The sequence below is a fragment of the Cynocephalus volans genome, chromosome 4 (assembly GCF_027409185.1).
Source record: "Cynocephalus volans isolate mCynVol1 chromosome 4, mCynVol1.pri, whole genome shotgun sequence".
In the NCBI taxonomy this organism is placed as follows: Eukaryota; Metazoa; Chordata; class Mammalia; order Dermoptera; family Cynocephalidae; genus Cynocephalus; species Cynocephalus volans.
In genome coordinates this window covers 158,420,912-158,448,433 of record NC_084463.1, presented here as the reverse complement: position 1 = coordinate 158,448,433, position 27,522 = coordinate 158,420,912, and the positions used below count along the sequence as shown (strand labels likewise).

Genomic DNA, 27,522 nt, shown 5'->3' with positions numbered 1-27,522 from the left:
CTGACGTGTTCTCCAGTCCCTATCTCCCACTCCTGGCAGGCAAAATCAGACTGCTTTATGGCCGTAATAATCTCTGCAGAAATGTTTCCTGAAGTCAGTCTTTCTGTCATTAAGCAAATATCTGGATTGCATGTGACACTGCTGGCTCCTGTGTCACTTTACATACTGGGCCTCCCTACCATTAAGGAACACGGCATGTTCAAGTGGTCTGACTCTCCATGTAACATGCCACTGCCCCACTCACCAGCCTCCCCAAAAGTGAAAAATAAGCACACAAACAAAAGACCAGCATTTAACTAATCTCAGAAACATTTGCATTCGGATTACTTTCCTTTAGGATTTTCTCCTCCTCCCCATCAACAGTGGGCATGTGCCTTACATCTGCAAGACTAAAAATGTTAACCCAAGTGGTCTCACTCAAAGCAGAGACTTCAGTTTCTATCCTAGAATGCAGGAGCTGCTACAGATTTGTTTTTTTTAAAAAAAAAAACACTTTAAGAAACCTTCCCCTCTTCGTCTCCAAAGTGTGGGCTCTGCATTTAGAGCTCACGGCTTTATGGACAGTCTGGAAGTGGGAAGAACTGCTGTCCAGCCGGTGGTCTTTGCCCCATGCACAATTGTGCCTTGTGTCCTATCAACAGACTCAGAACTTCTCATGGTCAGCCCTGACCACTAGGCTCAGGCAAAGGTGGGGGCTTGGCACTTGTAGACACTCAAAAATGTTGGTTGAGAGAGAACATAAGCTCTAATTGCTCTGGAGAGTCTCTACCCTACTGGGTTCAAACCAGAAAGAAGCCAGAGAAGTGTCTTTTCCAGACATAAGCAAGAAATGGAGGAGTCCTTTGTCTAGAAGTTACTAAACATTCCTTGGTGTCAGGAAGTTATTTGTTACGAATCATCCAGCTTGTTGGATTAAAGATTAATATGGCCCATGATTTCGAAGTCATGTTAAGATGAACAGATTCACTAAAACATGACTGAGTAGTTGAAAGCTAAAAAGAATATACTTTATAAAATATAAATTCCTGGCACTCAGGTTTTGCTGCAAAAGAAATCTCAATCTAGACCATATAATGAATAAAGAGAGTGAAGCAAGAGCTGTTAGGAACTCAACTGATGTTTTTGGTTTGTGGGGAGAGATGTTCTAGGCATTTCCAGAGCCACAAGACACAAGAGAATCCTTCTCTAGCCTACTTGGGTGATTTCAACTGTCAACTAACACGACAATCTCCAGTCATAACTTCAGATCTTCCAACATGTCAACATTCTTCAAAACACAAAAACCACTCCTTCCTCTCCCTCATTCACACAGTAGAGATCAATTGATTAAACTATTTTAAATATTTTTCTGAAATCAGTGAGAATAGAAACTCCATATTTTCTCATAATTAAAGGTAGAAAGGGAAGATAAATGTTCTTATCAATTAAAGTTTAAATCAAGGATTTTTAAACAATAAAGAGTAAAGTTGCTGTGTAATTTTTAAAAGAAAACACAATTCCTTGGGAATTGTGTTCATAGATTAAGGCACAGTTGGTCCTGAATAGCAAGTCACAGTTTTCCTTACAGTTCTCCCTGAGCTACACTGTGGTTAGGAAAGGGCAGGACTAATATGAATGGAAAGAAGTCAGAGACATTGTCGTTCAATAAAAAGAACTTCTGGAAAAGTTCTTTGTTACTGGAAATTATCAAGCAGAGGCTTGAGGGATGTTTCTGATGGTATCGGAGCATGATAGCCCAGGGTCAGCCTAAGAAATTCCTACAAAGACAGTAAAATTAGACAAGCATGTGAAATGCCTAGCACAGTGCCTGGCGCATAATACACAATACATATTAGTTCTTTCTGACCTGAGATTCCATGGGTCTATGATCACATATATTGGATGTATTTCTGGGGAGGTAATTGAATACATTCTAGATTCTTCCCGAAGTTCACAATTTTCTTAAATGGGGCCATTGAAAGAGAAAGTCGGGGAGAAAGAAAGCATGTTCTCTTTGCTGGTGTCAGTGGCTCTTCCTCTACTTGGAGTCTTCAACACCTTCTGGCAGTCACTGGTTTGGGTTTTATGCTATCAACTACAGCTGAAATAACGGCTCCTGCAGCCTTTGCTCCTTCCCTCAGGGCGTGCTCTACCTGCAAGGCACATCAGTTCACAGGGCAGTTAGTAACAATCCGACGCTTACACCCTCCTCTATATTTACCCACTTCAGGAACTAGTCTGCCCGGAGGAGGAAGCAGCCTGTGTTATCCCATATTGCCAAAAATCCTAGAGCCGCAAGAGACCTAGAGCAGCTGTCATTGCTGGAGACAGCCCTCCAAGGCAGACGGACTCCCTTTCACCTGGGTGACATCCAGGGCTCCTGGTCCCTTTCCTCCATCAGAGCCATTCAGCCCAGGGTCTGCCTCCAGTGTGGGGCTCAGAGGCAAAGGATCTCAAAATGCCACAGCCACTGAGGCCCTCATTCTGCAAATGGAGAATCTGAGGCCCAGGGAGGGGAACTCACTTGGACAGATCCACACAGTGAATTAGTGTCCAAGCTAAGCTCTGGGCTTGTGTCTCATGATTTCTGGGCCTGCCTTCTTCAGAGGCCTCCTACAGTGTTCTCAGTCCTTGGGGTCTTCTCTTCATGCACAAATGCTCATGGGATGGGAGATTCCTCATACCAGACACCACAAAGCCCCCGGCCCTGGAGCAAGGCCTCACGAGAATGGAGTACGGGCTAGTCGAGGAGGCAGAAAGTAAAGGGAGAGGGAGTGGGTGGGGGGCCTATCAGAGCTCACTGAGAGATGGGATAGCAATGGTAGAGATCAACATTGGGATTTGAGCCCTGTCTGTTCAGAAAACACAAGAAACAGAAAAAAAAAAATAGAAAAATTATGTTCCGTCTTTAACTCTTCATCTCATGTGGTTTTAACAAGCACAGCATTAACTATTAACAAGTGCAAGAGCAGCTGAAACTGTTACAGATATTTAGGCTGTCAAAGCTCTTTCACACATCTTGTACCACATTTAATTTATCACCACCCTACATGGCTGGGGGACAGGGGGCAGGGGGGGTCACAGAGCCAAATGCAATACAGGCCAGGCTGGTAATGTGAGTGAAGCTTAGGTGACACACCTAGACCCACACACCCCACAGAGCCACAACCAGGCCACATAGTTTCAGCAATCAGGAACACTGGCCAGATGGCCTTGTCAATTGGTTGTTCAAGAGAGGCTGGAAATCCAGATTCCTTTTATATAAAATGTCTATATTTTTAAATGTTGGCCAGTAATTCAAATTTTAAAAAATACTATACATCCAAGATGTGGCCTGCAGGCTGCTAGCTTGCAACTTTGGTGATAAATTATCTACCTTTGTCTATCTCCATTTTGTATAGAAAGAAATGGTCTCAGAAAAAAAGTGACTTGACCAAGGAGATCACCCAAGTTAATAGCCATGCTGGGATTCCAATCAGGTGGCCTTATTATTATCCCAGAGCCTTTTTCACTCCTCCGTGGGTTTACAGAGGTGGAAATACCTTCTGAACCATAAAGTCCTGTAGAAACAGAAGGCCCTACTAGAACAACAAATAATGTGAGAAAACCCTGATCACCACTCTGATCACTAATGAGATGAGAAACCTCAAGAAAGCTCAGCCAGAAGCCCTCATGAGAGCAAATGGGGCCACACCTGCTGGCTCCTGGCCACACCGTATCTGAGGTTGTTGACAAGGTGCTCACAGTTCCCTTTGATCAGGCTGTATTGCACTATCTTGTTGACCATATTTTTTGTACGCTGGATGATCTTGTCCACGGGCAGGGGCAGGTACGTCCCATCGAGATTGTTGTTGACCTTCCAGGAGCAGCCATGCAACACATCCTCCAGGCGACTGTATTTTACAACAGCCCGGTTGCTAAAGATGGAATTGATGCTGCCAACCTCAAGTTCCTCACCTAGAGAGACCGGAGACAAAAGTTAGACAGATGCAAGGGGCAGCAGGGGCAGGGCACTGGCCCCATCTAAGACTTTGGGTGGCGAGCTACTTCACTTGGACCGTCATTTGCACCATCAATAAAAGGCACAGCAGGGGGGGGGGGAGTTGGAATAAATGAACCGCAAAGGACCAACTTCCCCTAGAAGCCTATTGCCCAGCAGTGTACTTCCCTCTCTCAACACCACAGCTATCTCCTTCCTATTAAACTCTACAAGGGCCTTGTGTTGCATCCCCAGACTGTGTTGTACTGGCCTGACCAAGTTCCAGGATTTGGGTTTTGTTTCCTAATTAGACTTCAGTAATCCTCACTGATGTTTGATGAGCACCCTTTATGTAAGTGCCAGTTCTTGAGTAAGGGACTATTATGCATACGGTCATGGCGGTTCCACTGTAGGGAGCATGAGGCTAAGCAGACAGGGCTCTGAATGGTGCCTGCTCCCACCAGCTTCCACCAAGAGCCACATGGCCCTTATCTCTACTCAAATATGGGGATTCTCGTTAAGGGTTTCTTTGAAAATAGGATTCCACAGCTTTGAAAAAGGAAACATTTGAAAACTACATTATCATATTCAGTCCTTAAAGGAGACAGAGACCCAGAGAGGCCAGGAACCTGTCCAAGGCCAGGTGGGTGGTCATTTAAAGCCAGGACTGTTTTTCTGCTACAATCATATGGATATGTAAATGTGTGTGCCCTCTCACTTTGTACGTCGTCCAAATGTGAGAAATGTTCTTTTTTTTTTTTATGTATTGGAAGACAATCTGCTTATTTCACAAAAGCTGGTGGTAGGCAATTCAGGAGTAGATGGCAGAATTCATTCGTAGAGAAAAATGTGATGGAGGAGGAGGCATAATTGTTAACAATCTCTCTGGCCATACGAGAAGGAAGCTCTTGTGCTTATTCTGGAAAGGGGAGGGGGAGGTGAATTTCTACATACTTCGAGTGGGCTCCAGACCAAGAAGTGGAGAAGGGTGTGCGTGGTTGGGACAAAGAAGGGAAGAGATGAGAAAGGGACTCTGCTCTGTGGGGAGGTCCCAGCGGGATGAAGACTGGGCCAAAGGAGGAAGACAGGACAAAGGGAAGAGGACAGGACACAGGGTTGAGAGCTGTGAACATGTTGTGGCCAAAGGTCTTTGGTACAGTGCCCTTCTGTAATTTAATTGTGAATGGCACACTTGTGCAAAATTCAAAAGGCATCAAAGAGTATGCAATGGGTTCCCCTCCCTCCCCATCTCCCAGCCCTCCATCCCACCAGGTCCAAATGCTGAGGCAACCCCTGTGACCAGTGGTTCTAAATATTCAATTTTAAGTCATTTCTCATTCTGTTGTCATCTTCCTGTGTCATCACCACTGCTTTCTCATCAAATCTCCACTAAACTTTAACCACAAATTTAATCTCAGCCTTGCATTAACGCTGTCTTGAGAATTGAAAAGAGGATTGTGTCTACATGTAGGGTGAAGCAGCCTGGAGCACGTGGGAACAGCAAGGAGACAAAGGGAATGAAGGTGCCAAGGTGATCAGGAAGCCAGAAGCAGCGTTTGGGGACAATAAGAAACAAGTGGCGATCAGAACAGATAAGCATCTGCACCCTTCCCTGGGGATCTTTGGAAATATGAAGAAGGATGCTGAACAGTTGTCAATGCAAAATGGAGGCTCAGGTTAGATTGTATTTTGAAAGAAAGAGTGCTCTAGGATCTCAGGTGGGGTGGGGGACACTCTTTACACTTGTATCACTCTTAGGGCAGGACACTAGTTAGTTACTGGTAAACAGAGATAAATCTCCATCACAAAGTAAATAAATGTACAGAAAAGCTTCAGGTGTTTTATTACTAAAGAAGGGCAGCCGCTGAGGAGCACAGTAACTAACTGCATTTCTGTTTGCTTTGCTAACTTCGGTATCAACATTTCAATAGAGTGTCCACTCTTACTCGGAGGAGCCAGGTGGACCACACAGTCATCTTCCACGTAGATGGCCCAGTGCTCATAGCCAAGGCGAAAAATCTCAATCAGGTCTCCAGGGCTGGGTCTTGATTTGCCCTATAATAGAAAATAAAAAGATAAACTGCACATGCCCGAGGCCCTGTTTGTTTGGAGATCAGCTACAGCTCATCTCAAGCCTAAATAAAGATCCCCACACTGCGGTTCATCACTCTACAGAAACCCAAGCTGGGGAAAGCTCTCTCCACACAGAGGACCAAAGGACTCCCCCTCTCCTTCTACCACTCATATTATTAAAGCTATCGGGGATGTCTGCCAGTTTTCAGTGCATTACCTCTCAGCTCCAAATGCACCCTCCAACATATGCCCTGTGATAAGTGACATCTCCTTTAAGCATTTCTCCTTAAAAGTGAGCATGACGTTAAGTTTTTTCAGTAGGGGGCGCTAGAGGGGCACTGCAAGAGCAAGGGGCTCTCCTAAGGTTCTGGCTCGGAGCCGGCAGGATAATGGTCAGTACTGTGGGTGTGAGGACACCTGGTGGAGGTCTGCCGTCAGCCCCATCAAACTCGTGGCATTGGCCTGTCCCACGAGACAGAAACCAGTGCCCAAAGGCCTCCTGCCCCTGCTGGCACCCTGATTCTCTCTGCGGGTCCTCCATCTGGTCCACTTACAGCCGGGAGCATCCCCCATTCTCTGCACACCCACACCCCTGTTACTGATGGCCACTCCGTCCTGCTTGCCAGCCATTGTAGACTGGCCCCAGCGTGGCCAAACCAGTGAACTTCTCCATTATCCAAAGGGTTGAACCACACCTCTCCAATGAGATAAACCCCTTCCAAGCTTGTCCTTCCTTGAGTACTCTCTCCCAGCTCTGGGAGACCCTACAGAGTTCTCTCATATCTCATAGTTCCTGTTTTCTCATAGCTTACTAATTCTTTAAACTCCGCTATGGTGTTTAACCTACTGTGTGGTTTCTAACTCCTGACTGGACTGAGACGCTGATACACTCTCTCTCAAAGAGGGAGATTCATCTAAGAGACTCGTGTGTGTGTGTGTGTGTGTGTGTGTGTGTGTGTGTGTGTGTGTGTGTGTGTGTGTGTGTGTGTGTGTGTGTGTGTGTGTGTGTGTGCGCGTGCGCACACTTCAGAGAGGTAAAAAGAGAATGAGAATATATTTGAAGGGGTAGGCATGGAGTTGTGAATATGCTGAGCATCCAATTTTTAAAAACATTTACTGAGCACGTATGCTGTACCAGATATTATTGTCCTGGGCACTAGGAATACACCAGAAAAGAATGACGTATTCTTTTCATTGATGCTGTGGAGCCTTCATTCTAGTGGAAGTAGAGAGATATTAAGATATTTCAACTGGCGTGTACATGGGAACGTACACATGCAGATATGTGTGCAGTTAAGTGGATGTGTTGGTGAATATGAGAATGACGTGAACTTACACGAATATCTGTGGGTCCATGACCGTGAGAATGACTGAATGTGCTCATATTGCACACATGTAGCAAAGCCCTTAAGCTCTCCTGATAATTTGTTACTTGCAAGAACCAGAACTTTCCCACTCTAGTAATGTGCTCAATAACAAAATTTCAATCTAACTTTTGATTTCCAGATTCCACACCCTCTCACACTATCCCTAAGTTTGTCCAAGAGCGGTACCAGGAAGAGACTCAGCTCATGGATGCCTCCCTGCAAAGGCACGCTAGGAAGTCAGAGCCACATGGCGAGATATGAACCAGCCCACCCACCCACCAGCTTTCCAATAGCATCTCTCCTTATCCCAAGCATGCCACGATTTTCCCAGTGAGTTGAACTTCTTCAGAGCTGTGTCTCTCCTCCCAGTTCTCAGCCCTATTTCCCTGACTGAGGACAGTCATTTGCCAGAGCAAGAATTCATAGAAGTAAAGAGGTGTTTTTTACTTGTTTCTTTTAAAGATTTTCTGAAATATAACTTACATCCCATAAAATTCATGCTTTTTAAGTACACAATTCAATGACTTTTAGTAAATGTACAGTTTGTGCAACCATCACCACAATCCCATTTTAGAATGTATCCATTATCACCCCCAAATTCCTCATGCCCATTTGCAGTAATTCCCATTTCCCACCCCCAGTCCTAAGCTACCCTGTACCCACGAGTAGTCACTCCCCTTTTTTCCTCTACCTTCCCCTCCAGCCCCAGGCAACCACTAATCTACTTTTAGGCAACCACTAATCTAATTTTTGTCTCTGTAGAGTTGCCTTTTCTGGACATCTCACATAAATGGGATCAAAAAAATAAGGAAAAATTAAAACTAAAAAATTGAAAATTAAGATTAAAATAAGTGAATAAATAAATGGGATCACACAACATGTGTTCTTTTGTGTCTGGCTTCTTTCACTGGGCATAATGTTTTTGAGATTAATCTGCATTGTAGCATATGTCGGTACTCCCTCAGATGGATACATCACGTTTTACTTAACCAATTTTGTTCTCCTTTTTCAATATTATTTTGACCATTCTTGGTCCTTTGTCTTTCCATATAAGTTTTAGGACTACCTCATCAATTTATATCAAAAAAATAAAAATAAAGCCTACTGGTATTTCAAGAGGGATTGCATTAAATTTATAGATCAATTTGGTGAAGATTGCCACCGTTAGAGTTTTCCAACCCACAAATGTGCACTGTCTTTTTATTTATTTAAATCTTTATCCACCTTAGGAGTATTTTGTAGTCTTCCTTATTTTGTTAAATCTATTCCTAAGAATTTTTATGCTGTTATGAATGGAATTATTTTCTTGATTTCATTTTCACATGGTTCATAGCTAATACATAAAAAATACATTGATTTTTGTATGTTAATCTGTGTCCTGCAACCTTGCTGAAAATATTTGCTAATTCTAATAGTTTTGTAAGTGTGTGTTTGTAGATTACTTAGGATTTTCTACATGTATTGAATAGATGTGATGACAGCGACATCCTTGCCTTGCTCCTTGTCTTTCACCATTAAATACATTAGTCGCAGGGCTTTCGTAGGTGCCCTTTTTCAGGTTGAGAAAGTTCCCTACAATTGACAGTTCTTTTAGCAGAATGTTGATCATGAATGGCAGTTAGATTTTATCAAATTCTTTTTCTGAGGATATTGAGATGATCATATGATTTTTGTCCTTTACTCATTAACGTAGTATATTACATTAATAGATATGGGAGATGTTACACCAAACGTGTATTCCTGGGATAAATCTCACTTATTCATTGTGTGTAATATTTTTTGTTATGTTGCTAGATTCAGTCTGCTTGTATTTTTCTGAGGATTTTTTACATCTATATCCATAAGAGATATTAGTCTGTACTTTTCTTGAGATACCTTTGTCTGGCTTGGGTATCAGCGTAATACTGGCCTCATAGAATGAGTTGGGAAGCAGTCCTTCCTCTGTTTCTCTGTTTTCAGAAAGAGCTTGTGAAGGATTGTTAACTTTTCTAAATGCACGATAGAGTTCCCAACTGAAACCACTTGGGTCTAAGCTTTTTTTTTTTTTTTTTTTTTTTGTAGAAAGATTTCTATTTCCTAATTAAATTTAGGTCGTCTAATTTTTCTTGAGCCAGTTTTGTAATCTGTGTCTTTCTAGGAACTTACTATTTCATCTAAGTTGTCTAATTTGTTAGCATAAAGTTTTTCCTTTTAATGTCTATAAGATTGATAGTGAGTCCCCTCTTTCATTCCTGATTTTGGCTATCTGAGTTCTCTCTCTTTGGTCATTGTGGCTAACTGTTTGTCAATTTTGTTTATCTTTTCAAAGAACCAATTTTGTACTTCATTGATTTTCTCTATTGATTTCTACTCCAATAATTAATTAATATTTTCCTCTTTCTGCTTGCTTTGGGTTTAGTTGGCTTTTTTCCCAGGTTTTTAAGGTGGGATCTTAGATCACTGGTTTGAGAGCTTTCTTCTTTTCTAATATAGGCACTTATAGCTATAAATTTTCTTCTAAGCACTGCTGTAGCTACATCTCAAAAAACTTGATATGTTCTGTTTTCATTTTCATTCAGCTCAAAATATTTTCTAATTTTACTGCTTCTTTTTTGATTCATTGGTTATTTAGAAGTGTGTTGCTTTATTTCCAAATTCTTGTAGAGTTTCAAAACTATCATTGTGTTATAGGTGTTTAATTAACTTCATGTGATCAAAGGAAATATTTTGTATGATTTCAGTCCCTTTAAATTTACTGAGACTTACTTCATGGCCTAGAATATGGTCTATGTTGGAGAACATTTACATATGCTTGAGATGAATACACATAGATGCTCCTCAAATTATAATAAGGTTATGTCCTGATAAGCTCATCATTAAGTTGAAGATATCATGAGTTGAAATTGCATTTACTTAATTGCATACACCTAACTTACCAAACATCATAGCTTAGCCTACCTACCTTAAACATGCTCAGCACATTTTCATTAGCCTACACTTCAGCAAAATCATCTAGCAACACAGTACACTGTAAAGTATAGGTTGTTTATCCTCATGATCATGTGACATACAGGGAGCCATAGCTCATTGCCACTGCCCAGCATCATGAGAGAGTACTGTACCATATATGGCTGGCCCAGGAAAGATCAAAATTCAAAATTCAAAGTACAATTTCTACTGATGTATATCACTTTTGCACCATCAAAAGTTGAAAAAAACGTAAGTTAAACCATTAAGTCAGGAACTATCTGTATTCTGCTGCTGTTATGTGGTATCTTCTATAAATATCAATTAGGTCAAGTTGATTAATACTGTCATTCAAATTTCATATGCTCACTGATTTTTTGCATACTTGTTCTATCCATTATTGAGAATGGAGTATTGAAGTCCCCCAACTATTATTTCTGAATTGCCTATTTCTCCTTTCAATTCTATCCGTTTTTCCTTCATGAATTTTAGGGTTATGTTGTTGGGTGTGTATATGTTTACAGTTGTTGTATCTTCCTGTTATTCCTTCCTTTTTAAATTTTCATTTTAAATGTTTTTATCATCTTAAATGTTCCTCTTTTTTTTCTAATAATATTTCTTCTCTTAAAGTCTATTTTGTCTGATTTGAGCTGATTACTCCAGCTATGGTTAGTGTTGACATCTTTTTAAATCTTTTTACTTTCAACCTATTTGTGACTTTGGATCTAAACTGTGTCTCTTGTGGATAGCATATAACTGGATCTTGTATTATCAAGTCAGATAATCTCTGCCTTTTCTGGAGTGTTTAATTCATTCACATTTAATGTTACTGTTAATAAGGTTGGATTTATGTCTGTCACTTTGCTGCTTATGACTGTCACTTCCTTCTATATATTGTATATCTTTTTTGTCCCTCTATTCCTCTTTCACCACCTTCTGTTGTATAAAATACATATTTTCTAATGTATCATTTCCATTCCTTTGTTGACTTTATCATATATTTAAATTATCTTCTTAAAGATTGCTCTAGGGATTATAATATGCATCTTAATGTATCACTATCTACTTCAGATTAATACTAACTTAATTCCAGTAAAAGCTAATACTAACTTAATTCCAGTAAAATCTAGAAACTTCCCTCCAATTTAGCTCCATTCCCTCTCCCCTCATTTATGCTATTATTGTCAGATATATTACATATATGTATGTTATTAATTCAATACAGTATCACAAATATTGCTTTATCAAACATGTCTTCTAAAGTAGTCAAGAGAGAAAGAAAAATATATATTTATAAAATCCTGTATATTAACTATGTATTTGCCATTTCTGGTTCTCTCCATTTCTCCTTGATTCAAGGTACCAACTGGTGTTATACTCTTCATCCAATATATCTTCGTTTCAGCCACCCTCCTATGTGCTATTATTACCATATTGATTACATCTTTGCATGTTAGAAGACCAAGAATAAAATTTATAATTATTGTTTCATTCAATTGTCTTTTAAATTAGTTAGAATAAAAGATAAAATATATAATAACCTATGCAATTACCTTTACTGGGACTTTGCATTGCTTCTTGTGGATTAGAATTATTATCTTGTGTGACTTCCTTTCAGCCTAAAAAACTTTCTTTGCTAGCAACAAATTCTATCAGTCTTCATTTAGCTGGGACTATCTATATTTCACCTTCAGTTTCGAAAGATAGTTTACTGGATATAGGATTCTTGGTTGATAGTTTGTTTTTTGTTTTCTTTCAGCACTTTTAATACATCATTCCACTGTCTTCTGGCCTCCGCTGTTCCTGATGAAAAGTTGGCTTAATTTTATTGTGGTTGCCTTGTACATGATGAGTCTTCTTCATCTTGCTGCTTTCAAGATTTTCCCTCTGTGTTTGGCTTTCAGTGGTTTGACTATGTTGTGTATAGATGTTCAGTGAGCTTCCTGGCTACATAGGAAAATGATTTTTAGCAAATTTGGGAAGTATTCAGCCATTATTTTTTGTTCTATGTTTTCTGCCTCTTTACCTTCTCTCTTTATGGGACTTACATTATGCATTTGTTGGTTTGCTTGATGGTGTCTCATGGGCCTCTGAGGCTCTGTTTATTTTTCTTCATTCTTTTTCCTCATGCTTTTTAGGTTGGATAATCTCTACTGATCCATCCTGAAGTCTGCTGATTCTTTTTTCTGTTTGGCAGCTCAATTTTGCTGTGGAGCCCCTCTAGTGAACTCTTTATTTCAGCCATTGTACTTTTCATCCCCAGGATTTCCATTTGATGCTTTTTTATAATTTCTACCTTCTTATCAATATTCTGTTTGATCAATCATCATCATTCCACTTTGCTTTAATTCTTTCAACTTGATTTCCCTTATTTCTTTAAACATATTCATGATAGCTGGTTAAAAGTATTTGTTTGCTAAACCTAACATTTGGGTCCACAAGGAAACAGTCTCTATTTACTGCTTTTTTTCTTGTGTATGAGTCACTCTTTCCTGTTTCTTTGCATCTCTCAAAATTTGTTGTTGAAAACTGGACATTTTACATAATATATTGTAGCAACTCTGGATTCCAAAAACACCACACTCCCAATAAGGGCTGATGGTTGTTGCTGTTTGTTCATTTAGTGACCAGCCTGAACTAATTCTGTAATGTCAGCATGCAACCACCGATGTATCTACCTAGTCTTTTTTTGGCTTTTTTTTTTTTCTTGTTTTCATTTTCAAGCCTGGCTTCCTGGATCAGCATAGCTTACTGGTCAGCCAGTGATTGACCGTTGAGCCACACCCTGAGCCAACCTTTTGCCAGTGGATCTCTGTGTGGGTTGGAGTACATTCAAAGTTCCAGATGTTTACAAGTCTGTCCCAGCTTTAACTTTCTGCGTTCACAAGGCCTCGTGTTCATTCAAGAGTGAGAGACTCACTAGGGCCCCTTCAGTCTCTCCTGAATTTGAATACAACTTCCAGATCACCAAATAATATGTGGCAGCTTTTCAAGACCCTCTTTGGCTGTCTTGTTACCTGGATTTCCATGTTAAATTTCTGGCTGGTCCACTGGTCTGTTGCTTGTCCTGATCAGTATTGTAGCCTCAGGCTAGATGCAGTTTTGGCTTTCCATGATTGTTTGCAGCTGCGATAACTATTATTTTCAACAGCACTTCTGGGCATAGGATTTTCCACACTCTTCTCCAAATAAAGTCAGTTCCCTCCATTGCCTGTCAGTCCACCCGCATGCGCCACCCATCCAGGAAGACCTTGTCTACCACAGAGCCACAGAGCTGGGGGAAAAGGGTGCTAAAATACTATAGACTTCCATTGTTCTTTCTGAGATTCTGCAATAGATCTTCTTGCATTAATACTTCTCAATTTGCTGTATGCCGTTGGTCAAATTTTGTCTCTAAATGGCTGTCTTTGGCAATTTTGTCCAGCTTTATCTTCACTTTTGGGGGAAAGGATTTGCTGAGATCCACACTTAGCCATTGCAGAAGTGCCACCCACTTGCAGAAATGAGTTTTTATGGGTGCAAAACAGACAAACTACACTACAATATTTTATGGAAGGAATTGAGGCCAAAGGAAATGCAGTGCTTTTTCCAAGGTCTCACACCAAATCTGTGGTAGAGCTAGGACCAGGATCAGGGCTCCGTCCTGCCTAACCAGACCAACTCTTTCTTCTTCTGCCTTAAAGTGGAAATGCTTTGTCCTCTCCTGAAAGTTCAATGTATTATTGTGGTCTTTTCTTTCTTTCTTATGTATGTATGTATGTATGTATGTATGTATGTATGTATGTATGTATGCATGTATGTATGTATGTACGTATGTATGTATGATGTATGTATTTATTTCTCTCTATTTCTTCCTTTCTTATGTGTCAATAGAAAAAGGTAAATAAAATTAAAATAAATGAAAAAATGTTTAAAGGGGGGAATGCAATGGCAGCTGAGCACCCACTAGAGGGCCCCCCAAACCAGGCTTCTCACCCAGAAAGCAGAATTATATTGTGAGACATAAAACTGGATTTCATTTCCTTTTGCCATAAGCCCAGGGAAAGAGATGTGGATATACCCCTCCCTAAGTCCTGGGACGTGGTAGCACACTGAAGAAGGTGATGTTTTAAATAAAACTGTTTAAAAATTAAAAGTCCATAAGGAAGTCCGAATTTCACATATTTTGAAACTCATCTTAAAAATTAAAGGTTCAATATTTGCATGTACTGATGCAGGTTAAATTATGTTTAACTTACAATTTAGGTATGTACAGATCTTTGATTCATAGATTTTTTTCTAATTATTTTTCCCTTTTGGACATAGGTAAATAAGAGAGGAATATAATTTATTAAATCTAATGTCTTAAAATAGACATATGCACTGAGCTGGGACCATCTCTGCTATCACATACACAGGACACAGCAAAGCCCATAGGCCCACCCTCACTGATATGGTAACCTAAGGACCATTAATATCTAAGTCCTGACATTAAGACAGAAAAAAAAGACCCACAGACCGAGGATGAGCAATAACTGCAGATGCAGGTGCAGGAGTTAAATCAATCAAACTCAGCTACTTGTGGCATTGATCAGGATGGAGGGGGTGGTGGCGATGGTGACGATATAGGGCAGGTATTGCTGAGTCAGTTCAGAGAGAAACCCAGATGAGATGTTATGTTACCTTTGAACCCACTCCTGTCTCCATCTCACTCTATCTGAGCACAAACCCCAATACCTGACAGTCCTAACCAATGACATTCACTCTCCATGCAGAGTATCTAGTGGAGGGCAGGGCTCTCAAAGTCTGCCAAGCCAGCTGGACAGTCACATCTGTTCTTCCCAGGAATATGCAGGACCCCCATAGGCCCACGTCCCCATCAACCAAATAACCAATTACTTCTCACCTAACTGGCTGGGTCATTCTCACCGATAACACAACTATCAAGCAATCAATCAATTATCCTTGGTGTTATTTCCAGGAATAACAAGAAGATAGCACAATTCATTGTGATGCTGTTTATAAGCAACAGAAAATCTAATGAAATTCAAGTTCTGGTCATCAAGTATGTTTAACAAGATTTGTGGTACAGAAAACAGAAGGTAGAGGGATTGGGGAAGGAGTGAGGAGAGAATTCTAGAATTTTAAGGAGTTTTCTTTTGTTCTTTAATACTCTCTCACCTGCAACATTGCCCCTGGATTGGGTACTAGGGCAGATAATTGAATGAGATTCACAGACTTGACAGTCATCTAGAGTTACCCACTCTCTTGCTAAATTTTCCCCCACTGTAAATTGATTACATTGAGCATCGGTTCTCATCCTTGGTTACACACTGAAATCATCTGCAGAGCTTTAGAAAGTTCAGATTGGTGTTGAGTATGTCTCGGGAGCCAAAGTTTTAATAGCTCCCCAGGTGATTCTAATGTGCAGCCAAGGTTGCAGCTATACTGGAGGCTTTTCCAAGGTCCTTTTTTCTTTCCTTTACTGTCTTCCCAGCATTCCATGAACCACAAGGAACCTATCTATATCGTCTGGAGTAGCCTCCAATCCCAATTGATGCTCCAATATTCAGTTGCAAGTTAAGATTTTTCTGCCCCTTTTCTCCCTTTGGAATAAGCTGTTATTTCAAAACCCTCCATCCCTCTGCTATTTATTCCCTTTGCACCACCTGGCAACCCAGCTCTGGCCCTTCTCACACAAATATGCATCCACTTAGAAAAACTGGTCTTTTGTAAGGCCCCCTGGTTAATAACAATTTCTGAAAGTATTATAAATCTGACGGGTGCAGTGCAGGAAACTAGGTTGAGGGTTTGTTCCTGCCTGTAGCATGTGGCAGAGAAGCAGGAGCCAGATTCCAAAGAAAAGGCATTACTTTGAACTCCTGGAAGAAAAAATGTGAAGCTCCTATACTGTGAAGCCACTGACTCTTGCACCAGTCCCTGACCGGGCATTAGAGCAGATGTGGAAAGCTAGAAGCAGAAGAAAATTGACAAGACACAGCTATTAGGAACTTTGTTTTCAACTCTGACCCTTGAAAAAAATGGAGAAGAGGTATCAAGTGGCAAATGAAGGGAACCATGGGGTCTGGGGTGGGCATTTTCAAGACAGGAAAGACAACAACACGTATAAATTCTGGTGGTGAGACTCCAGCAGAGAGGGAGATGCTAAAGACAGCAGAGAAAGTAGATTAGTCAGCAGCAAAGCATTCTGGGAAAGTGAATGGGAAGGGGCAGAGGTCAAGGGCACTGCTATGGATCAAATGTGCCCCCCAAAAGTTCATGTGTTGGAAACTTGATCCCCACTGTAACAGTGTTAAGAGGGTGAGAAATCGGATCACTAAATTTGAAAGGTGGGGCTTTTTAAAGGTGATTGGATCTTGAAGACAGTGCCCTTGTGAATGGATTTATCAATTTCATGGAGTAACAGGTTATCATGGGTGTGGACTTATGGCTTTACAAGGAGCACATGAGAGAACTCTTCCCACTCTCATCATGTGATACCCTGTGTCACCACAGGACTCTAGAAAGTCCCCACCCAGAGAAAGACCCTCTCCAGATGTGCCCTCTGGACCATGGACTTCCCAGTCTCCAAAACTGTAAGAAATAAATTTCACTTCTTTATCAATTACCCAGTTTCAGATATTCTGTTATAAGCAACAGAAACTAGACTAATACAGGCATGATGAGGAGGAGTTGATCTTCAGACAGACAGGTCAGGGAGGGCCTCTCTCAAGAGAACACATGTGTGTTCCTCGGCCCAGGCTGCCATAGCAAAATACCACAGACTGTGCAGCTTAAACAACACACATTTATTTTCTCACAGTTCTGGAGGCTAGGAAGTCCAAGATCAAGATGCCAGCAAGGTAGGTTTCATCTTGAAGCTTTTTCTCTTGGCTTGTAGGTATCTGCCATCTTGCTGTGTGCTCATGTGACCTCTTCTTTGTGTGCACTTGCAGGAGGGATGGGGTGGGGGGAAGAAAGAGAGAGAGCAAGCTGTTTGGTGTCTCCTCTCATAAGGACACTAATCCTATCAGCTCAGGGCCTCACGCTCATGACCTCATCTAACCTGAACTAGTTCCTTACAAACACAGCCACACTGAGGGGCTGGAAAAACCAGGGAAGAGCAGTCCTGGCAATCCAGAAAGTGCAAAGGCACTGAGGAAGAAAAGACTTTCATTCATCATTTCAGGTAGACAAACAGAAAGGCTAGGACGGCCGGTGCAAGTGAGCATGGGGATGAATTTGTAGATGGCATATGGATACAGGGAATAGAAAGGAAGAAGGACAGAATGTGGGCTGGGTTGGGGGGGGCCTATGTTGTGGCCAGCAGTCTACAAGGCCTCAGTTTAGGAAAAGAGCTGGCATTGCTCAGGTGCTAGGACCTCAAGACACATTTATTTCATCTGCTCTGTCTTAATTCATCCCCATTATATAAAGCAGTAAGTAATTCTTGGTGTCCTAAAGGGTGAAAGCAGCAGAAATGTGATTGGAGGGATGCATCAAGAGCCTTACAATGGCCAGGGAGAACTGGGGACACAAGAGAAGGGTGAAAACAAAACATGCCTATCAAAGATGTATGCACAGACCTCAATCAGGTTAGGATGAAAGCAGAACCGCTTGAAGAGATATGTCTTGGCAGATTTTTGTCATAACTCTCTCAAACAAGGAAAGGTGAAAGAAACCTCATATAGCATTACACAAAGTTTCATATGGGGAGATGCTGATGGTGCTTATCACACTGGAATATAAATTCTCATCTTCTTTTTTCCCCAAATAGTCTGTGAGGACATCAAGGGCAAAGACAAGAATATCCTCCAAGATCTCTGCTGGACAAAAAAAAAAAAAAAAAACCTGCAAAGTGATGCTATAAACATCCTTATTTCACTGTTATTAAGTAAAATCCTATTCGTCTCTTATTCCATTTTTGCCAGTAACACTGACTTCTACAGGCCTGCTTTTTGTTTATAATGGTACCAAATGAAGTTCCAGAGCCTAACCTTACAAATGCAAGTCTTCATAAATTTTTTTAAAGTAGTCATACAATAAAGTGTTGAAGACAATAGCCACCCTGCAGTTACAGAGGCAGCAGTAACTTTCTGCATCATAAAACTTGCTAAAGAATCTGACTTGATAAGGTGTTAAATTGCAAACATTCACAAGAATATTGACCTTGTTATATGGTGCAATATGAAGGCCTTATGAATATTCATAACCGTTACCAACTTATTCTGTTCTCTGTTAATATTAATCAGTCCTTGGAAGTATAATTTGAACAAATGGTCTTGAAACATTCTAGAAATTGTTATAGTGTATAGAAAATACGCTTCAGGAAGAACCTGAAATTCTTATTGGTGGTTGGGCTTGATAATTCATTGGTCTGATAATAATGTTGTAATAATTCACATCTCTATATTCCTAAACAATACAGTTGATCTGTAGAATCAATTGGCATTTTCCTCTTCTATCATATAATGAGAAATAAAAATCTTTGACCGTTAGATCAAGAGTCTGGCCTCATTTACATGAACACAATGCAAAAAGTCATCATGAACCCAGCCATAACTGTGATAGTCAAGTTCCCCAGCAGACTCTGAACACCTAGAATCATAGGTGCTCACCAGAATCTTCTACTAGTGCTAGAAGACACCTTAGAAAATACTGGTGCAATCACTTCATGTTTTCTTATAATTTAAAATCTTTTAAAAGATAACTGACTATATGTACACACCCAAGGGAACTCAAAACATAACACCACACAAAAACTTGTACGTGAATGTTCACAGCAACATTATTCATAATAGTCAAAATGTGGAAACAACCCAAATGTCCATCAGCTGATGGATAAATGAAATGTGGTATATACATATAATGGAATATTATTCACCAATAAAAAATAAATGAAGTACTAATACATCATATATACTTGCACAACATGGGTGAACCTATAAATATTATGCTAAGTAAAAGAAGCCAGTCACAAAAGACCACATACGGTATGATTCCATGTACATGAAATGTCCAGAATAAGTAGACTAGTGGTTGCCAGCAACTGGTGATAGGAAAAAGTGGGGAGTGACAGCTAATTGATACAAAGTTTCTTTTTAGGGTGGTGAAAATGTTCCAAAATTAGTTAGTGATGATGGTTGCACATCTCTGTGAATATACTAAAAATGCTGCATTATATATTTTAAGGGGGTGAATTTTATGTATGTGAATTATATGTCAATAAATATTTTTCAAAAGATAAGTGTTTAAGCAAAAATAACAATTAATAGTGAGATTTATAACTTGTATAAGCAAAATATATAACAACACAACGAGTATGAAGAAATGAAAGTAAAATATTATACTTATACTATATATAAAGTGGTATAATATCACTTGAAGGTGGACTGTGATAAGTTTAAAATGTACAATGTAAAAACTAAAACAAGAATTAAAATTATAAAATAGAGTTATAGCCAGTAAGCCACAAATAAAACTGAATCATAAGAAATACTCACTTATTCTAAAAGAAGTCAGAAGAAAAAGAGGAGACAGTGAATGAAGAACAGATGGGGTAAATAGAAAAAAATGGTGAAAAGACAGACAAATCTAATCATATCAATAGTGGCCACAATTAAAAGAGATTGTTAGACTGGGGGGCGGGGAGGGAAGCAAAAGCGAACTCTACGCTACCTATGAGAAACACGTTTTAAATGCAAATGCATAAGTAGGTTAAAAGTAAAAGAAAGGAAAATAATATACCATACTACCTAATTGGAAGAAAGATGGAGTGGCTACGTCAACCTCAACGTAGATTTAAAAACAATGAATATTACTAGGGATAAAGAAGGTAATTTCTAATGATAAAGGACTCAATTTATCAAAAATAAATAACAATCTTAAATGTTTACATACTTAATAATAGGGCTTCGCAATTCAATAAGAATAAACTGATAAAATTGTCAGGAAAATAAACAAATCCACGATTATAGTCAGAAATTTCAATACTCCTCTCTATAATTGATAGAAAAATATAAACAGAAGACCTGAATAATGCTAAGAATTAACTTGACCTAATTGATGTTTATAGAACATTCTACCCAATAATAGCAGAACACATATTCTCAAGAGCTAACAGAACATTTACCAAGATGGACCATATTTGGGACCATAAAATAAATCTCAATAAATATAAATGGATTCAAGTCACACAAAGTATATTCTCTGACCAAAACAGAATGGACATAAATTAATAGCAAAAAGATATCTCAAAAATATTTAAGCATTTGGAAATTAAATAATTCTTTATTCATAACCCACGGGTCAAAGAAGAAATCAAAAGGGAAAAAAGTAAGTACTCTGAATTGGATGACAATGAAAACAAATGTATTAAAATTCGCGGGACGCCACTAAAGCAGTGCTCAGGGGGAAGTTTATAGCAATAGATGCCTGCACTAGAAAAAGGAGAAAGGTCTGAGATCAATGACCTTCACCTTCCACCTTAAGACATTAGGAAAAAAATAAAAATTAAACCCAAACTAAGCAGAAGAATGGACATAATAAAGATCACAGCAGAAGTCAGAGACATAGAAAACAGAAAAACAACAGAGAAAATCAATGAAATAAAAAGCTGGTTACCTAAGAAAATCAATAAAATTGATAAAACTCTAACCAAATGATAAGGAGAAAAAAAAGAGAAATCATAAATTACCAATATCAGGAATAAGAGAGGTGACTTCACTACAGATTCTACAGATATTAATTGCATAGTAAGGAAATATTATAAACAACTTTATGCCAATATAGTTGACAAGTTATATTAAATGGGGAAAATACCTTGAAAGACCAAACTATCAAACTCACTCGAAAAGAAATAGATAACCTGAGTATTTCTATATGTATCAAGGAAATTGATTTTGTAGTTAATATCCTTCCCACAAAGAAAACATCAGGCCCAGATGGCTTCACTGCTAAATTCTACCAAACATTAAAGGAAGAAATAAAACAATTCTACACAAGAAAATGATAGAGTAGGAATACTTCCAAACACAATCTATGACGCTAGAATTACCCTAATACCAAAACCAATTACAAGAAAATTAAATTAAATTAAATTTTAAAATTTAAGAAAATTAAATTAAAAGACCAATATCCTCTATAAACATAAATGCAAAAATTCTAAACAAAATTTTGTAAATCAAATTAAACAATATTTTGAAAGGAGAATACATCGTGGCTACTTGGCTTTTTTCCCCAGAATTTCAAGGTTATCATAACAGCCAAACACCAATCAATGCAATTAAAACTAAAAAAGAAAAACCCGATAATCATCTCAATAGATGCAGAAAAAGTATTTGTTAAAATCAAACATCCATTCCTGATTGAAAAAGAAAAATCTCTCAAACTAGCAAAGGAAAGGAATTTCCTTAATCTGATAAATGGCATCTATAAAAAAAAAAAAAAAAAAAAAAAGCCACAGCTTATATCATACTAAATGGTAATGGTGGAAAGTTTTCCTTTTTAAGGACTTAGACAAAGATGTCTACTCCCTCTACTTCTATTAAGCATTGCAGTAAAAGTTCTAGCTAGTTTAATTTAAGAAAAATAAATAAAAGGCATCCAGATTGGAAAAGAAGAAGTACAACTGTCTTTTTTTGCAGACGACATTATCATCTATGTAAAAAGTCTGATGGAATCTACCAACAAAGGTTACTTAAGCAATTAAGTTAGTCCAGCAAGATTGAAGGTTTCAAGATAAATATACAAAAATGAATTGGATTTCCATTTACTAGCAACAAATAATCAGAAATTGAAGTGTTTCACATTTTTAAAATTTTAAATATTTTTAAATACCATTTCAACAGTATCCAAAAATATGAAATACTGGCCAAAAGATGTGCAATATCTTTACAATAAAAATTACAAAACATTGCTGAGAAAAATTAAAGATCTAAATAAATACAACACCTTGTTCGTGGGTCAGAAAACAGTAGTTATTGCCAGTTATCTAAAGATACAATGCCATTCCAACCAAAATCCCAGCAGATTTTTTGTAGCACCTAGAATAGCCAAAACAACTTTGAAAAAGAGGAACAAAGTTGAAGGGCTAAAATTGCTTGACTCTGAGTTGTTATAAAGCTAAAGTGTGGTATTGGCCTCACAATAGTTAAATATGATCAACAGAACAAAACTGAGTTCAGAAGGAGACCCGCAAGTACATGACAACTGGTTTTCTTTATAAAGGTGGGAAGGCAACTCAGTGGAGAAAGGATAGTCTTTTCAGTAAATGATGCTAGATCAACTGTTGTATCCATATGGAAAAAATAGACTTTGATCCATACACAAAAATTAATTCAAGATGTATCAAAGATGTAAATGTAAAAACTAAAACCATAAAATATATAGAAGAAACAGGAGAAAATTTTTGTAACCTTGGATTAGGCAAAGATCTCTTAGACACAAAGGTAAAATTCATAAAAGAAAAAGCTGATAAATTGGACTTCATCAAAATGTTAGAACCTGTTTTGACAAGACACATACTGAAAGAAAATATTGCTAACCATATATCTGATAAAGTGTTTGTACAGAGAATTTCTGAAGAACTCTCAAAATATACTTGTACAAAACAGTAGGAAAAAATGGGCAAAACATTCAAACACTTCACCAAAGATATGTATGGATGCCAAATAAACACATGAAAAGATGTTCAACATCATTGGTCATTAGGGAAATGCAAATTAAAACCACGATGAGATACCTACACACCTATTAGAATAGCTGAAATTTAAAAGACTGACCTGACCATATCATTGCTGATGAGGATGTGGAGGAACTGGAACTCTCATACACTGCTGGTGGGAACGTAAAATGATATCACCATTTTAAAAAACAGCAAGTGAAACAGACAACCTACCATATCACCTAGCCATTTCATTCCTAGGCATTTACTCAACAGAAAACATATGTCTGTACAAAGGCTCTTACACAAATGTTCATAGCAGCTTTATTTGTAATAGTCAAAACCTGGAAACAACACAAATGACTATCAACACGTGAATGAGTAAACAAATAGTGGTATATCCATACAATGTAATACTGCTCGGTAATAACAAGGATTCAACTATTGATTACAAACAACAACATGGACGTATCTCAAAATAATTACATGAAACGAGACAGAAAAGAGCACATATGATATGATTTCATTTATGTAAATCTCTAGAAAAGGCAAACTAATCTGTAGTGACAGAGAGCAGGTCAGTTGTTGCCTTGGGACGGGGACAGGATGGGAAGAGGGAGGGATGACAAGGAGACACAAAGAAACTTGCGCATGATGATGTTCACTATCTTGATTGTGGTAATGGTTACACAAGTGTATACAAATACTAAAACATACCAAATTGTATATTTTAAATTTGTAGAACTTACTATATGTCAATTATACCTCCATAAAGCTGGGTTATTTTAAAAAAAGCATAACTAACATCCCAAACCAATGTGGATGTTTATTAGACATGGTCTAAATAAAGTAAAATACAATATGTAGAGAAGTTGCCAGGAGGTTAAACATATTCACTCTAAGAATTCTTGTTCCACCTACCTCAGCGGCTCGCGTTGTTAACTTGCCTTCACACTCAGGCTTGGGTGTTGAGTCCATCTCCGCTCTCTCTGCCTGGGTGTGGTCTCCAAGTTAACTACAGGCTTCTCCCTAAATCATTGTACAGTCACATGGTTAACAAATAAAACTATTTCACAATTAGTGGAAAATCTGTATTGCAGATCACTTCAGATCTGTGACTTTTCAGATACTTTTCACTTTTGAGGTTGTAGGTGCCACTTCTCCCTAAACCAGTTTCTGTGAAGTCATTCGCTTTCATACCACAAAATTGCAGTTTACTGGTTTCTGACAACTGTTTAAAATGCTAATGATAGCACTGAATAACTTTCCCAGTTTTTAAAGTTTGCTAATAATCTTTTAAAAATATTTATCAAAGAGACACTTGCACATAGATTTTTTTCAAAACAAGTACATAAGAGCTTACAGTGAAATGCAAGGGGACCTCACCCCTCCCCTTCTCATCCTGGTCCCACTGCTCAGAAGCAAGTCCCTTGAACTCTTGAGCTATTTATTCCAATAATTCCATATTTCTGAGAAATCTTGTTAAGCCACAACACTGTAATTGCAAGTAATGTGAAAGAAATCAGTGTACTGTGTCCTTTGAAACAAAATGTTACAGCAGAGGACTGAAATGAAAGGCAACAGTGTGCTTTTGAGGCGGTATAGTAAAGGGAAATATTTTGGAGCCAAAAAGACCTGAGTTTGAAACTTACCTTTGACACCAACCTTGAGCTAGTTAATTAATCTGTCTGAACCTGTTTGATTATCTATAAAATAGAGATGATCATATTTGTCTCATAGAGTTGTCAAGAAGGTTAAATGAGAGAGCATATGTACACATCTGTTACACCAATAATGGCTTTTTCTTTACCTTTTCCCATGTTTTAATTCTTTTGCAATAGTGTATGGGGAAGGGGAACCCCTCATTTTAAGTACAGCTCTTCTCCAAAATTTCAGCCCCTCAGAATTTTAAAAAGAGGTAACCATCATGTTATTAATGAAAGTGAATTGAGGGAATCTGCAAAATGTTGCATCATTCATCGGTTAGAGACCAAGCAGCAATATTGTAAGCCTTCTACTAAAGTGATTCAGTTCCCAGGGGTCTGGAGAATGATCCTGTGGCTAGGAACTGCTGCAAGGCCTGCCTACCGCCAGCGGAAGTCCCAGGCCCAGTGCAATCTCTTATTACCAGGAGAACAACAGCCTCCCACTTACTGGTTAGTGGTAAGCTGGTTCACACAGAAACCACCTCCAGATTTCTTTTACAAAACTCCCAATCAAGTCAATGTTTCAAAAGGCTTCTCCGGCCGGTCCGTGGCTCACTCGGGAGAGTGTGGTGCTGATAACACCAAGGCCACGGGTTCGGATCCCTGTATAGGGATGGCTGGTTAGCTCACTGGGTGAGCGTGGTGCTGACAACACCAAGTCAGGGGTTAGGATCCCCTTACTGGTCATCTTTATATTTTAAAAAAAAAAGGCTTCTCCCACCCAAAGACCAGTCCTTTCAAAGAATCTTACCCCTGCTGGACACTTCGGCCCTTTTCTATAGTGCTCTGCCAGGGCTCCTTGGGCAGGAGCTGGACCAACGCTTGGGATCCCACCGATTCTTCTTCTAATTCAAGGGGAAAAAATGCTGTTCAAACCACAGTTGCTTTCTGTTGGGGAAGGGGGGTGGGGTGAATCCTGTCAAAGGGGAGTTGGAGCGAGCATCTTGATGGCTACGCAAAGGTGGACGTGGAGCTCTAGTCTAGAACCGTGCCCGACTCCTGGTTCTCTCTCCATGCATTTTGGGGTGGATGACAGGGATGTGGGGACTAGGTGCTGGAGAGGGCTCAGTTCCTCTGCGAAAAAGAAACCGGGATTTCCGGAGACAGCAACGGGAAGAGGATGAAGAAGTGCCCTGTCCCCGATCCTAAGCGATCTTGTGGAGAAGTGAGGGTTGCCCGTGTCCCAGATCTCGGGGCTAGGCCGGAGCTGGAGCCAAGTCCTCCCGCCGCGGAGCTGCCCCCGCCGCCCACTTCCACCTAAAGTCCAGCAGCGGGGAGTCCCTGGATGCCCATCTCGCTTTCGCTAAACTGACAATAAACGGTCGCTCTGACACTCACGCATCACGGTTAACGTCTAGAGAAGAAGACTTGAAGGTAACTGTCTGCCTTTTCTGGAGGCCCAGCGACCCGCTGGGACCTGGACAACCACCCAGGGGAGCTTCGGGGCCGGGGCGCGGCGGCCTCGCGGGGAGGGGCCCCCCTGCTGTGCAGCAGAACGTCCGGGAGCAGGGTGTCGGTCGTCCTTTGACCCCGAGCTGGCGGCTCTCGAGGCGGGTTTGGGGCGGGACCGGGGCGACCTAGGGAGGCGGAGCTTCCCGCCGGCTGCCGGGATCCGGCTCAGGCCCATCCCGCCGCCGCGACCAAGCCGGCCCCCGGGCCTCGCAACGGACAACGCGCCCGGCGAGTCCCCAGAGGGCGCGGTCCCTGGTCCGCGGAGCCGCGGGCGGCGAAGCTACGAACTGCGGGGGGCGGGGCGAGGGCGCGCGGGGGCGAGGGCGGGCGGGGCGAGGGCGCGCGGGACAAACGGCGGGGGCGCGCGGGGCGGAGGCGCGCGGGGCAAACGGCGGGGGCGCGCGGGGCAAACCGCGGGGGCGCGCGGGGCAAACGGCGGGGGCGCGCGGGGCGCCCAGGAACAGAGGGTGGCGCGAAAGCGCGCGCTTGCAGGCCCTGGAATCTGGGGGGTTTTGAGAGGAAAGGCAGGACAAAGGGGCGTAGGAGCTTATTCGGGGGTGGAAGGTAACGCAAAACAATATGAGCAAAGGCTCAGAGGTGGCATCTGTGTGACTGGGGAGACTGAATGTTTTGGCGCAGGGGAGCGACATGTGGAGGGGGAGGTTGAGACCAGATTAGGAAGCCTTGCGAGGCACACTCAGGAGACAAAATCCTGAGGGATTCAGTTTTTCATTTTAAAATACATGTATGTTATATATGTAAGTGTAATATGTACATCTAGAATCGATGCAAAAGAATACGTGGAATACATGAAGCTACGGAACGTGATGAAATGGCTCCCCAGGAACACCCCATCGCACTTAAGGACTGGAACGCGCCTGGTACAGCTGCTCTGGCCTGTGTGTTCTGCCTTATCCCACCTTTCTGCCCCCGCCCCACCCACGTAACCTCTTTCCTGAGTCTTCCATCTTGCCCTTGCTTTTTTTTTTTTTTTTTTTTTTTTTTTTTTTTTTTTTTTCTTTTTTGTCGCTTTTTTCGTGACCGGCACTCAGCCAGTGAGTGCACCGGTCAGCCCTATATAGGATCCGAACCCGCAGCGGGAGCGTCACCGCGCTGCCAGTGCAGCACTCTACCAAGTGCGCCACGGGCTTGGCCCTTGCCCTTGCTTTTAAAAAGTTTTTTCAATCGCTTCTTTTCATCTCTGATACATTGTTTTGTTTGGGTTATTTAAAACTTTATAAAAATGGTGCTATAGTCTGGATGTTTGCATCCAAAATGTTTGGTTGCCAAAATTCATATGCTGAAATCCTAACCCCACAGAAAGAGAAATACCACATGTTCTCACTTATTGGTGGGAGCTAAAAATAAATAAATAAA

The 27,522-nt window shown here is 40.3% G+C and overlaps 1 protein-coding gene across 1 annotated transcript; it reads right to left on the bottom strand.

Annotated features, from left to right (window-relative positions):
* Positions 1 to 1,954: 1,954 nt before the first annotated feature.
* LOC134376803 (phospholipase A and acyltransferase 5-like) lies at positions 1,955 to 26,320 on the bottom strand. Its single transcript, XM_063095328.1, is given in 7 exon segments — positions 1,955 to 2,132; positions 3,674 to 3,936; positions 5,905 to 6,013; positions 23,909 to 23,974; positions 23,977 to 24,016; positions 25,445 to 25,559; positions 26,155 to 26,320. Coding segments are annotated over 7 exon segments (861 nt in total). The 3' UTR covers positions 1,955 to 2,030.
* Between the last annotated feature and the right edge of the window lie 1,202 nt (positions 26,321 to 27,522).